The 13,749-nt window shown below is 50.6% G+C and overlaps 1 protein-coding gene and 1 long non-coding RNA gene across 3 annotated transcripts in view; both read left to right on the plus strand.

The window, feature by feature from the left end:
* Positions 1–13,749, plus strand: part of LOC310668664 — a 187,234-nt gene that overhangs the window by 24,823 nt on the left and 148,662 nt on the right. The window lies entirely within an intron of this gene.
* The window catches only part of SHC2 (SHC adaptor protein 2), a 37,538-nt gene that overhangs the window by 6,671 nt on the left and 17,118 nt on the right, over positions 1–13,749 (plus strand). For both annotated transcript variants that reach the window (XM_083421591.1, XM_083421592.1), the window contains exons 3-5: positions 4,010–4,070; positions 5,020–5,139; positions 10,545–10,598. In XM_083421591.1, the coding sequence (XP_083277717.1) occupies positions 4,010–4,070; positions 5,020–5,139; positions 10,545–10,598 (235 nt within the window). The remainder of the gene's footprint in view (positions 1–4,009; positions 4,071–5,019; positions 5,140–10,544; positions 10,599–13,749) is intronic.

The raw sequence follows: 13,749 nt of genomic DNA on the forward strand, positions 1-13,749 counted from the left end.
CTTGGAGCCTCAGCTTCAGGATCTGTCCTTCCAGTGAGCTCTCAGGGCTGATTTCCTTCCGAATGGAGAGGTTTGATCTCCTTGCAGTCCATGGGACTCTCAAGAGTCTCCTCCAGCACCAGAATTCAAAAGCATCCATTCTTTGGCGATCAGCCTTCCTTATGGTCCATCTCTCACTTCCATACATCACTACTGGGAAAACCATAGCTTTAACTATATGGACCTTTGTTGGCAAGGTGAGGCCGGCAAGGGTGGTATATACATTCTAATAATAATAATAATAATAATAATAATAATAATAATAATAATAATAATATTAAATTGCTCCATGGAGGGGGATAGAATGGGGTGTGAGTCTCAGAACCCTTAACAAACAGCAGCTCCCAGGATTTGGGTGTGGGGACATGACTATTTAACACAGCGTAGTGGCGCTGTGGTCTAAATCACTGAGCCTAGGACTTTCCAATCAGAAGGTCGGCGGTTTGAATCCCCGTGACGGGGTGAGCTCCCGTCACTCGGTCCCTGCTCCTGCCCACCTAGCAGTTCAAAAGCACGTCACAGTGCAAGGAGATAAATAGGTACTACTCCAGCGGGAAGGTAAACGGCATTTCCGTGCACTGCTCTGGTTCGCCAGAAGCGGCTTAGTCCTGCTGGCCACATGACCCGGAAGCTGTACGCCGGCTCCCTCGGCCAATAAAGCGAGATGAGCGCCGCAACCCCAGAGTCGTCCGCAACTGGACTTAACTGCCAGGGGTCCTTTACCTTTACAGTGGTGCTTTCAATCTTTGGTGTGGTTGCAGAGGGTTAAAGCGGTATGGTTCTGCTTTAAACCTCCAGTGTGGATGGGAAGCCTGTTACGGCTCTTTGCCATAGCTGTCAACTTTTCCCTTTTCTTGCGAGGAATCCTATTTGGAAGAAGGGAATTTCCCTTTAAAAAAGGGAAACGTTGGGACTATATGGAATTGGCAGAAATGACCGGCAGAATCCGAGACCAGGGAGAAGAGTCAGTGTAAGAAGATTGGAAGAAATTTAAAGACTACTTACAGAAACACTGTAAAATTAATGAATGTTAGAATGATGCTGGATTGAAGCTAAGAGGGATTTTTTAGCAGCAATGTTCAGGAACATGTAAAAAAGGATAGTTAATAGGGGATGATTTAAAGCTATAATACATTAAGATAAAAGATTAAGACAAAATTAAAGAGGGAAAAGGGGACGCGGGTGGCGCTGTGGGTAAAAGCCTCAGTGCCTAGGACTTGCCGATCGAAAGGTCGGTGGTTCGAATCCCCGCAATGACGGGGTGCGCTCCCATTGCTCGGTCCCAGCGCCTGCCAACCTAGCAGTTCGAAAGCACCTCCGGGTGAAAGTAGATAAATAGGGACCGCTTTCTAGTGGGAAGGTAAACGGCGTTTCCGTGTGCTGCACTGGCTCGCCAGATGCAGCTTTGTCACGCTGGCCACGTGACCCGGAAGTGTCTTCGGACAGCACTGGCCCCCGGCCTCTTAAGTGAGATGGGCGCACAACCCTAGAGTCGGACACGACTGGCCCGTACGGGCAGGGGTACCTTAAAGAGGGAAAGGATTTGCTGAATTAACCAATTGAATGGGAATGCAAGAAAGGGAGGTGTGAGGAGGTCAGGGAAACAAGTAAAGGAAAGATAAGATATGGAAAGACTGATTTGCTTTTAACTGTTTTTATTTTGTATTTTCTTTTTATTCTTTTTTATTTTTTCTAATTTTTGTAATATGTTGAAAATCTTAATAAATATCTTTAAAACAAAACAAAACAAAAAAAAAAAAGGAAACGTTGACAGCTATGGTCTTTGCCCTGATGTAGCAGCCGGGATCCTCTGAACACTCTCATGTCTGAGATGAGGACCGCCCTGGGGAGAGCTTGACGCATCAGCTCTACAGGAAGGAGGAGGGAGAAGGAACTATGGCGAGGGGGTAGCCCCTTCTCTTGCCTGCGCAAAGTGCGGATCGATGGTGGATAACTGGAGATGGAAGGCGTCTCCGCAGTGGGGCAGGAGGGCCATGCATTATTGAAGAGACGCTGCCCCTTTTCCACCCGCTGACCCCAATGACTTTGGAGTCCCAATGCGCAGACAGCAAGTTTGCTTGGAAATGGATCACTCTGATAGGGATTCCTGGGGTAGGCTGGGAGATGCCCCACTGCCGGGAGGTCTTCCTCTGTAGCATTTTTCCTCTCCCTCCCCGAACCTCTGCTCCAACACACACACACACACACACACACACACGGTCTCTGCCTCTCTCGTTGCAAATTGCCTTCATTTTTTGTTGTTGTTGCTTAGTTGTTTAGTCGTGTCCGACTCTTCGTGACCCCCTGGACCAGAGCACGCCAGGCACTCCTGTCTTCCACTGCCTCCCCCAGTTTGGTCAAATTCATGCTGGTAGAACAGAAGGGACGCGGGTGGCGCTGTGGGTTAAACCACAGAGCCTAGGACTTGCTGATCGGAAGGTCGGTGGTTCGAATCCCCGCAACGGGGTGAGCTCCCGTTGCTCAGTCCCTGCTCCTGCCAACCTAGCAGTTCGAAAGCACGTCAAAGTGCAAGGAGATAAATAGGTACCGCTCCGGCGGGAAGGTAAATGGCGTTTCCGTGCACTGCTCTGGTTCACCAGAAGCGGCTTAGTCCTGCTGGCCACATGACCCGGAAGCTGTATGCCGGCTCCCTCGGCCAGTAAAGCGAGATGAGCGCCGCAACCCCAGAGTCGGCCACGACTGGACCTAATGGTCTGGGGTCCCCTTCTCCTTGTGCCCTCCATCTTTCCCAACATCAGGGTCTTTTCCAGGGAGTCTTCTCTTCTCATGAGGCGGCCAAAGTCTTGGAGCCTCAGCTTCAGGATCTGTCCTTCCAGTGAGCACTCAGGGCTGATTTCCTTCCGAATGGAGAGGTTTGATCTCCTTGCAGTCCATGGGACTCTCAAGAGTCTCCTCCAGCACCAGAATTCAAAAGCATCCATTCTTCGGCCATCAGCCTTCTTGATGGTCCAGCTCTCACTTCCATACATCACTACTGGGAAAACCATAGCTTGAACTATACAGACCTTTGTTGGCAAGGTGATGTCTCTGCTTTTTAGGATGCCTTCATTTGGCCGTCCCCAATTAACAGCCAGCTTGGTGGGATCATGAATTTAATCACCCTCTTTCAGAATCCGCTACGTCGCTGGGCTCCCTGCACCAGGGAGTTCCACAGTTTAGCTCTGAGCTGTGTAGAGAAGGACTCCCTTTTATCTGCCCTGCTGAAAATTTTCAATACAATATAAATATGTTGGAAAGTCTTACCTCATGCGCTTCAATGGATGCCCTCACGCTAGATCGAGAGGGGCCTGACACTGAGCCATTTATTATCTGATCACTGATACAGTGGTACCTCGGGTTACATACGCTTCAGGTTACAGACTCCGCTAACCCAGAAATAGTACCTTGGGTTAAGAACTTTGCTTCAGGATGAAGACAGAAATAGTGCTCTGGCGGCACAGCAATAGCAGGAGGCCCCATTGGTTAAGTGGTGCTTCAGGTTAAGAACAGTTTCAGGTTAAATACGGACCTCCAGAACGAATTAAGTACTTAACCCGAGGTACCACTGTATTCTGGGACGCAGGTGGCGCTGTGGGTTAAAGCCTCAGTGCCTAGGGCTTGCCGATCGAAAGGTTGGCGGTTCGAATCCCCGCGGTGGGGTGCGCTCCCGCTGTTCGGTCCCAGCACCTGCCAACCTAGCAGTTCGAAAGCACTCCCGGGTGCAAGTAGATAAATAGGGACCGCTTAGTAGCGGGAAGGTAAACGGCGTTTCCGTGTGTGGCTCTGGCTCGCCAGAGCAGCGATGTCACGCTGGCCACGTGAACCCGGAAGTGTCTGCGGACAGCGCTGGTCCTTGGCCTCTTTGAGTGAGATGGGCGCACAACCCTAGAGTCTGTCAAGACTGGCCCGTACGGGCAGGGGTACCTTTACCTTTACCACTGTATTCTAGAATTGTTTTTTCCTTTTCCAGGGAAGCCATCAACAGACTTTACGAAGCTGTCCCGGGAGTCAAAGGAACCTGGAAGAAGAAGGTGCGTTTGATAACCGCTCCACCCTCTATGAGATTATTGCATAAAACAGTAATTTGGGACTGGACAATAGCTCAGTGGCAGAACATATGCTTTGCATGTAGAAGGCTCAGTCCCCGATGGCATTTCTGGGTAGGGCTGGGAAAGACTCCTGTGTGTAATAATAATCATAATAATAGTAGTAATATATTATTTGTACCCCGCACATCTGGCCGGATTTCCCCAGCCACTCTGGGCAGCTCCCAACAGAACATTAAAAACACGATAAAACATCAAACATTAAAAACTTCCCGAAACAGGGCTGCCTTCAGGTGTCTTCTAAAAGTCAGGTAGTTGTTTATTTCCTTGACATCTGATGGGAGGGTGTTCCACAGGGTGGGCGCCACCACTGAGAAGGCCCTCTGCCTGGTTCCCTGCAACCTAACATCTCGCGGTGATGTATCTGCCAGGAGGGCCTTGGAGCTGGACCTCCATGTCCAGGATGGATGATGGGATTGGAGATGCTCCTTCAGGTATACAGGACCGAGGCTGTTTAGGGCTTTCAAGGTCAGCACCAACACTTTGAATTGTGCCCAGAAACGTCCTGGGAGCAATGTAGGTCTTACAGGACCGCTGTTCTATGGTCTCGGCAGCCATTCCCAGTCACCAGTCTAGCTGTCGTATTCTGGATTAGTTGTAGTTTCCAGGTCACCTTCAAAGGCAGCCCTACGGAGAGCGCATGGTAGTAGTCCAAGCGGGAGATAACCAGAGCATGCACCACTCTGGCCAGACAGTCTGCAGGCAGGAAGGGTCTCATCCTGCGTACCAGATGGAGCTGGTAGACAGCCGCCCTGGACACAGAATTGACGGTGCCTCCATGGACAGCTGTGATGGAGAAATGGCCATAAAGGACTGAGGGTTTTCACAAGTTGTTCGGCATGACCCTCTCTCCCTCTTCCCTCTCTCCTCCCAGGCACCTAACAAAGCTCTCTTCTCAATTCTGGGCAAAAGCAACCTCCGTTTCGCTGGCATTAGTATAGCGGTCAACATTTCCATCGACGGGCTGAATCTCATGATCCCTACAACCCGACAGGTAAGCCCTGAATACCCCTCAATATTCCTATATTCCCAGTTTAGGGCCCTTGTCTTGGCTGGTGCTGAGAGGTGTCCACCACCCACATGATCCTTGCCAATCAGGGCTCACATAGTGATGTCACTGTGGGCAAATGAAGCCAAAAGGTGGAGGAAGGGCAACACTTCCTGGACCAGCCACATGGGTGTTCCTAGAAAATCAGGGATCTTGCCGTGATTGGGTGATGTCACTGAGGGTCAACGAAGCCAAGCTAGAGTGAGGGCAACACTTCCTGGTCTAATGACATTTGTGGTCCTAGTCAATCAGGGATCACAAGTTGAACGGATGATGTCACAGAAGGCGATACTTCCTGAGGTGGCTACATGCTTGGTCTAGTTCAGAGAGGGCCCAGATTTGATGAAGTGAACGTGTGTGTGGCGATCACACACAGGGCCCCCGGACATTTGGCGGTCTATTGACCCTGTGCCACCACTACGATTGTCTTTTCCGCTGCCACCACCCCATATCTCACGGGGACACACAGAGTCCAGTCAGTTGTTAACATAAACAAATAATCGAGTTTATTTTTAAATGCAGGAACAAGCTTATTATGGTTTCAGTTAATTTTTCTCTTGTCAGTTTCTTATTCTTAGTTCCTAACAAGTCCAAACTGATTATTCCAACTACCGTATTTTTCGCTCTATAAGACGCACCAGACCACAAGACGCACCTAGTTTTTGGAGGAGGAAAACAAGAAAAAAAATATTCTGAATCTCAGAAGCCAGAACAGCAAGAGGGATCGCTGCGCAGTGAAAGCAGAAATCTCTCTTGCTGTTCTGGCTTCTGGGATAGCTGCGCAGCCTGCATTCGCTCCATAAGACGCACACACATTTCCCCTTACTTTTTAAGAGGGAAAAAGTGAGTCTTATAGAGCAAAAAATACGGTATCTATCTGACTCCACCTAACAATTCCTCTCACTCTCCCACAGTACAACTCTACCAACCCACACCTAAATCTCCCTCTTCCTTTTTCAACTCCCAAACCTCAACTCTCAAACCTCAACTTCAACTGACTTTCAAAACCTCCCACTCTAACTTTTATTCCCCCCTGGCATTCTCACTGGCCAATCACATCACACCTATTTTAACCCTTTCCTTATGTCCCATCCTAGGAGGCAAACGCGCCACAATGTGTGAGGGCCAACCAAAGTTGTTGACCTTTTTTGCGGATTCGACCCCAATAAATAAGCTGCCACAAGTCCCCAAAATGGACTTTGAACATGCCTAGTCAGGATCATGTGTTGAGGTAATGCTGTCACCACAGGCTGATTGTGTGAAACACTTCCGTTTCATTGCTGTTTGGGGGGGAAAAAGACCTTTTGACAAGGACTACTGTATTTTTCGCTCTATAAGACACACCAGACCACAAGATGCACCTGGTTTTTGGAGGAGGAAAACAAGAAAAAAAAAAATTCTGAATCTCAGAAGCCAGAACAGCAAGAGGGATCGCTGCGCAGTGAAAGCAGCGATCCCTCTTGCTGTTCTGGCTTCTGGGATAGCTGCGCAGCCTGCATTTGCTCCATAAGACGCACGCACATTTCCCCTCACTTTTCAGGAGGAAAAAAGTGAGTCTTATAGAGCAAAAAATACGGTAACTTGTTTGTGAAAATAAGGCCACCCCTGTTTTTTTGAACCCAAAATTAAGAAATCAACATTTTAAACATCAAACAGAACAACCTTGGTATTTTCTTAAATATTCAAAACACTGCCTTTTTGGGGAGGGGTCGGGTGTCAGCCCAAATTCAGAGGAAGAGGAGATACAGTGGTGCCCCGCAAGACGAATGCCTCGCAAGACGGAAAACCCGCTAGATGAAAGGGTTTTCCGTTTTGGAGGTGCTCTGCAAAACGAATTTGCTATGGGCTTGCTTCACAAGACAAAAATATCTTGCGATTCCTGGGGTCCCCCCCCTCCCCCCTTTTCCCCAAGCCCCTAAGCTGCTTAACAGCTGATCGCTAAGCCGCTTAACAGCTGATCTAAGCCGCTAATAGCCTTTCAGCAGCTAATCCGCTAATCCCTTAAACCTTTAATAGCCACTAAACCGCTAATAGCGCTAATAGCGCTAATCCGCTAATGGGCTTGCTTTGCAAGACGAAAAAAAACCGCAAGACGAGGAGACTCGCGGAACGGATACTTTTCGTCTTGCGAGGCACCACTGTAATCTGATGGCGACCCCCATCAGGGACTCTGTCTGCCCGTGAACCAGGAACCTCAGGCTCGGCTGGGACTGGGGGAAGTAATTCAACTTGGTTTGCATTTAAAGCCAAATCTATCGAATCCATTCTTTCTGAAAGAATTCAAGAACCAGTCATCCCTCGAAATCTGTACTGGTTTGAATTTTGCAGTGAAGTTCTCCGACCAAGCAAAATTGCGTCAATTAGGGGAAGGGGTGCATAAGAATGAAAATCGCATAGAAAGTTTGTGCTATATTAGGGGAAAGCGCTTGCAAAAATGTGAAGAGTCGTCATAGGGGGGGGGGAAATATTATTGGAGGAAATCCTCACCAAAGTGCTTGTGAACTTTCAAGGTGTTTTTAAAGTGTATATAATTAGCAAATGACTGCTAATAATAATAATAATAATAATAATAATAATAATAATAATAATAATAATTTATTATTTATACCCTGCCCATCTGGCTGAGTTTCCTCAGCCACTCTGGGCGGCTCCCAATCAAGTATTAAAAACAATACAGCGTTAAATATTAAAAACTTCCCTGAACAGGGCTGCCTTCAGATGTCTTTTAAAGATAAGATAGCTGCTTATTTCCTTCACATCTGAAGGGAGGGCGTTCCACAGGGTGGGCGCCACTACCGAGAAGGCCCTCTGTCTGGTTCCCTGTAACCTTACTTCTCGCAATGAGGGAACCACCAGAAGGCCCTCGGGGCTGGATCTCAGTGTCCGGGCTGAACGATGGGGGTGGAGACGCTCCTTCAGGTATCCTGGGCTGTTTAGGGCTTTCAAGGTCAGCACCAACACTTTGAATTGTACTTGGAAACGTCCTGGGAGCCAATGTAGATCTCTCAGAACCGGTGTTATGTGGTCTCAGCGGCCACTCCAGTCACCAGTCTGGCAGCCGCATTCTGAATCAATTGCAGTTTCCATGTCACTTTCAAAGGTAGCCCCACGTAGAGCGCGTTGCAGTAGTCCAAGCGGGAGATAACTAGAGCATGCACCACTCTGGTGAGACAGTCTGTGGGCAGGGAGGGTCTCATTCTGCGTACCAGGTGGAGCTGGTAGAAAGCTGCCCTGGACACAGAATTGACCTGCGTCTCCATGGACAGCTGTGAGTCCAAAATGACTCCCAGGCTGCGCACCTGGTCCTTCAGGGGCACAGTTACCCCATTCAGGACCAGGGAGTCCCCCACACCCACCCACCCCCTGTCCCCTCAAAACAGTACTTCTGTCTTGTCAGGATTCAACCTCAATCTGATGGACGTTATTCGTTCCGGAGGTCCGTTCTTAACCTGAAACTGTTCTCAACCAGAGGCTTGCTGTCGCTAATGGGACCTCTTTCCGCCGTTGTGCTGCCGGCACATGATTTCCGTTCTCATCCTGGGGCAAAGTTCTCAACTCGAGGGAACTCTTCTAGGTCAGCGGAGTTTGTAACCTGAAGTGCGTGCCAATGGTTCAGGGATTATGGGAGTTGTAGTCCAGCGTCCCCTTCCAAGTTTGAAGAACGCAGACCTACAGAAACGCCTCTGTTGAGAGGCACAGGTGCCAAAATGCTGGTGGAGTTCCACGAGGGCTTTAAGAAATACAGTGGTGCCTCGCAAGATGAAAAGAATCCCTTCCGCGAGTCTCTTCGTCTTGCGGTTTTTTCCATCTTGCGAAGCAAGCCCATTAGCGGCTTAGCGGCTTAGCGCTATTAGCGGCTTAGTGGGCTTAGCGGATCAGCTGATAAGCGGCTTAGTGGATCAGCTGTTAAGCGGCTTAGCGGCTTGGGGAAAAGGGGGGGGGAGGAAAAACCCCCCGCAGGAACTCGCAAGACATTTTCGTCTTGCGAAGCAAGCCCATAGGAAATTCGTTTTGCGAAGCACCTCCAAAACGGAAAACCCTTTCGTCTAGCAGGTCTTCCGTCTTGCGAGGCATTCGTCTTGCGGGGCACCACTGTATATATAAATCTCAGACTGACGTTGAGAGCTGAATTGGAGACTGGGGAAACGAGGAACCAAATGTGTCAGGGAAATGTCATCAGCTCAGGGGCGAGAGGGGAAAAGCCGGCTGGATTACGACCGACTCACAGATTGCTGTTAGGGTACCAAGGGGTCGCTCGGCTGTGTAGCCTTACTTTTGATGCCAAAATAAACTTTCTCTGTCCAGAGCGCCACTCTCCCGTGGCTGGCTCATTCACTGGCAGAATCAGCGAGTGGTCAGTGGCGTAGCATGGGGGGTGCAGGGGGGCCCGGCCGCACCGGGCGCAACATCTGGGGGGGGCGCACTCGCACTCGCAGCTATCTGCCCCTACCTGGCTCACTCACTCTCTCTCACTGCAGTGCTGGCTGTGCGAATCTGATCCGAGCCGCCGGGTCGCCGCCCACTGTGGGGGAGGGTGCCAGGCGTGCGGTGCGGTGCGGAGAGAGAGCGAGGGACTATCTGGGGGAGGGACAGTGCAGCGGGGGGGGGGGGGGCGCAAATTACTTGCCTTGCCCCGGGTGCTGACAACCCACGCTACGCCACTGTGAGTGGGCGGTCCTTAAACCTTCCCCAGCAGAGCAGTTTCTTGACGCCCAGTCTGTGCCTCCCCTCTCGGCGCAGAAGCCTACTGCGCAGGGAGGGCGTGGGTAACGGAGTACCTCTCTCCTCCCCGCTTTGCCCAGGCAAGGTGTCCTGGCACCGCCTCGCCTCCTCCGAGCCCTGAAGCTCCTCTCTACTGGAGGCGTGGTTCCTCTCCTCCGCTTAGGAGGAGCTGCTTCCCACGATCTTTGGGCGGGGTTCTCTGTAATCCAGCCAGCTTTTCCCCTCTCACCCCTGAGCCCACGGCAGTTCCCTGACAAAATGGAACACGTCCACTTGTTCCGGGTGCCGTGACATCAGAGAGGGCAGGTTGTCTCTGTGGCGTTGCAGTGGTGCTCGCCAATCCTTTAGGGGGGGGTATCACGCCGCCCCAAGGTTGTCCTGTCCCCCATTCCGTGCCGAAAGAGGACTGGGTGACCCCAATGTTTGTGAGGAAGGCATTGCCCCTGAGAGACTCGAGTGCGGATTGATTGGCTCAGTCGCTCCCTCTCTCTCCAATTGCTCTATCGACCCAGTCGCTGAGCGATGGCTAAGTCATTCCCATGACCTTCTCTGTCCTCCGTGTCTGTCAATCTCTTCTCAACTCCTCTCCCGCCCTCCCACCCACCTCTGCCTGTCTCTTTCCATCGCAGATCATCGCGAACCACCACATGCAATCCATCTCCTTCGCTTCGGGGGGTGATACGGTAAGGTGGGGGTTCGAAAGCTTTGCCGTGTGTGTGTGTTTGTGTGTCAAACTGCGGGAGCAGTTGGGGAAGAGGCACAGGCTCTCACATCGGGGATGGACGAAACGCAGGACGATCATAGCCCCATCACCATAGCTGTCAACCGTCCCTTATTTGGCGGGAAACTCCCTTATCCCAGCGCTGTGTCCTGCTGCTGTCCCTTATTGATGATGTCCCTTAAATTTCCCGGGTTTCAAAGGAAGCAGCTCCTTTCCCTCCCTCCCTGCCGGCCAGGGAGGAGGGAGGCTCCAACTGTGTTGCTTGGCTGCGTTGCTCACCCAATAAGGAGTCTAAGAACGACGGGGGGGTGGAGCTTGCATGCCTTGTGCCGATCAGATCGGCCGCGTTGCCTGGGGACTCGCCTTTGCTCAGCGCTTCCCAGCGGAGAGGTGACGGTGGTTTTCCTTGCTGCATCCCCTTTGCCGGGTTGCTGCGCTGTGGGAACCACCGCTTGAGGCTTCGTTTGGCTGCTGGCTGGGCTTTCTGCCTTTGGCTCGGAGGGGCTCAGAAGTTGAACATACCTGTGCCTGGAAAATCCCTTATTTTGGCTGCTGATCCTTTATTTTCGAGGCTGCTGGTCCCTTATTTTCAAATCTGTAAGTTGACAGCTATGCCCAGCACGCTTTTCCAAAACAAAACCGTGCCGGAAAGACTGTAGGAATGGGCATGCATGCAAAAGAAGCATTAAGCAACAGAGCCTGCGTTCGCCTGAGATGTTGTCAGGCTGTAACTCCCGCCGGGTGCAGCCAGCACGGCCAATGGAGGATGAGAACCGCAGTCCAAGAACATCTGGAGGGCCAGAGGTTTCCTGCCTGCAAGGAAACCACCTGCACTGTGCATTTAAAGCAGTTTCGTATCACTGCAAACAGTCATGGCTCCCCCCACAAAGAATTCTGGGAAGTTGAGCGGCCTCTCTTCCCCTCAGTACAATACCCAGAGTTCCTTGAGAAGAGGGATTGGCCGTCTGGGAATTGTAGTCCGTGAGCGGTAGAGGGGGGTTCTCCTAACAAGCCCCAGCGCCCTTCTGAACTACAGTTCCCAAGATTCCTTGCGAGAAACCATGATTGTTCAAAGCGGCACGATGCTGGTTTAAATGGATAATACAAATGTGGCCTCAGACTGCGTTCAAAACCTCATTCAGCCTTGAGGCTCCCTGGATAATCTTGGGCCAGACACTGGGTCTCAGCTGGCCTACCTCTCAGGGTTGTTGTGAGGAGGGAGGAAATAATGCAGGACAGAGATAGGGAATAATAATAATAATAATAATAATAATAATAATAATAATAATAATTTATTATTTGTACCCCGCCCATCTGGCTGGGTTTCCCCAGCCACTCTGGGTGGCTTCCACAGAAACCAAAAATACACTAAAATATCACACGTTAAAAACTTCCCTGAACAGGGCTGCCTTCAGATGTCTTCTAAAAGTCTGGTAGTTGTTGTTCTCTTTGACATCTGATGGGAGGGCGTTCCACAGCGTGGGCGCCATCACCGGGAAGGCCCTCTGCCTATTGTTCTAGGACCAGACTGCTGCATTCTGGATCCTATTGCTCTAGGACCAATCAGACTGCTGCATTCTGGATCCTATTGCTCTAGGACCAATCAGACTGCTGCATTCTGGATCCTATTGTTCTAGGGCCAATCAGACTGCTGCATTCTGGATCCTATTGTTCTAGGGCCAATCAGACTGCTCCATTCTGGATCCTATTGTTCTAGGACCAATCAGACTGCTGCATTCTGGATCCTATTGTTCTAGGACCAATCAGACTGCTGCATTCTGAATACTATTGTTCTAGGGCCAATCAGACTGCTGCATTTTGGATCCTATTCAACTCAGTACATAACAGTTGGCCTTCGGAAAAGATCAGGGTTCAACAACGTTTGCTATTAGCCTCTTCATCCCCACTATTCAGTGTGAACATTGCATTATTCATTCGTTAAAACAACATTCATTTCATTACACCGTTCATTCATATGAATGTTGTTTTCCACATTTTCTAGAGGTTTATCCTCTCGTCTCCTGTCAGGGAACTGCCATCAGTGCCGGAGGGAGAAAACAAAAGCCAGAGGGATTCCGGAGAGCGTCCCGGGATTGGGAGAAGCAGCCCATCTTCTGGGGAAGAGAATCAGCGTAGCACCAGTGGAGAAGGGGGGCAGATGGGGGAAGCGGCGAGGCGGTCCCATGACTCCTTGCCGGGGACCAGCGGGGAGAGTAGAGGTCCTCCGCTGCCTACGCCCTCCTTGCACAGAAGGCTTTCGCGCAGAGAGAGTAGGAGGAGACTAGGCGTCAAAGAGCTTCTTTGCTGGAAGAAGTTTAAGAAACGCCCACTGACGGATTCTGCCAGCGATTGAGACAGCCACGGGTGAGTGGCTGTCCGGACAGAAAAGGTTCACTTAGGCAACCCAGCCAGGTGTTTGCACCCAGCCGGGGAGATAAGCACCGGCTTACTCACGAGCAACCCCTAGAACCATTACATCTCCCCTTCAATTTTAATTCCTTTGGTGGCTACAGCTTGCGGCAGTGGCCCCAAAACCAGTTTCGGTGGCTTGCCACCCCTGGTGTTGGCCGCCATTTTGTTTTCCCAGAATCCCCCGGGTACTCTGTCATCCCACGAAAACTTTGACGTGGGAGGGGAGAGAGGAATGGGAAAGGGGGACACCCCACCCTCACCTCGCTTTCAGGCCGAGGGAGCTGGCGTTTGTCCGCCGACAGCTTTCCAGGTCATGTGGCCAGCAGGACTAAGCTGCTTCTGGCGCATGATGGAAACCAGAGCGCACGGAAACGCCGTTTACCTTCCCGCTGCAGTGGTACCTATTTATCTACTTGCGCCAGCGTGCTTTTGAACTGCTAGGTTGGCAGGAGCTGGGACTGAGCAACGGCAGCTCACCCCATTGCAGGGATTCGAACTGCTGACCTTCTGATTGGCAAGCCCTAGGCTCTGTGGTTTAACCCACAGCGCCACCTTCCTCAGAGTACACTGTTGAAAGTGGTGGAAGTCTTCACCTGCCTGACGATGCAATTTGGGACTGGACTTGGAAAATGCTATAATAATAATAATAATAATAATAATAATAATAATAATAATATTTTTTTAATACCCTGCCCATCTGG

This window comes from Podarcis tiliguerta, assembly GCF_965153285.1.
Source record: "Podarcis tiliguerta genome assembly, chromosome: 18".
Classification (NCBI taxonomy): domain Eukaryota; kingdom Metazoa; phylum Chordata; class Lepidosauria; order Squamata; family Lacertidae; genus Podarcis; species Podarcis tiliguerta.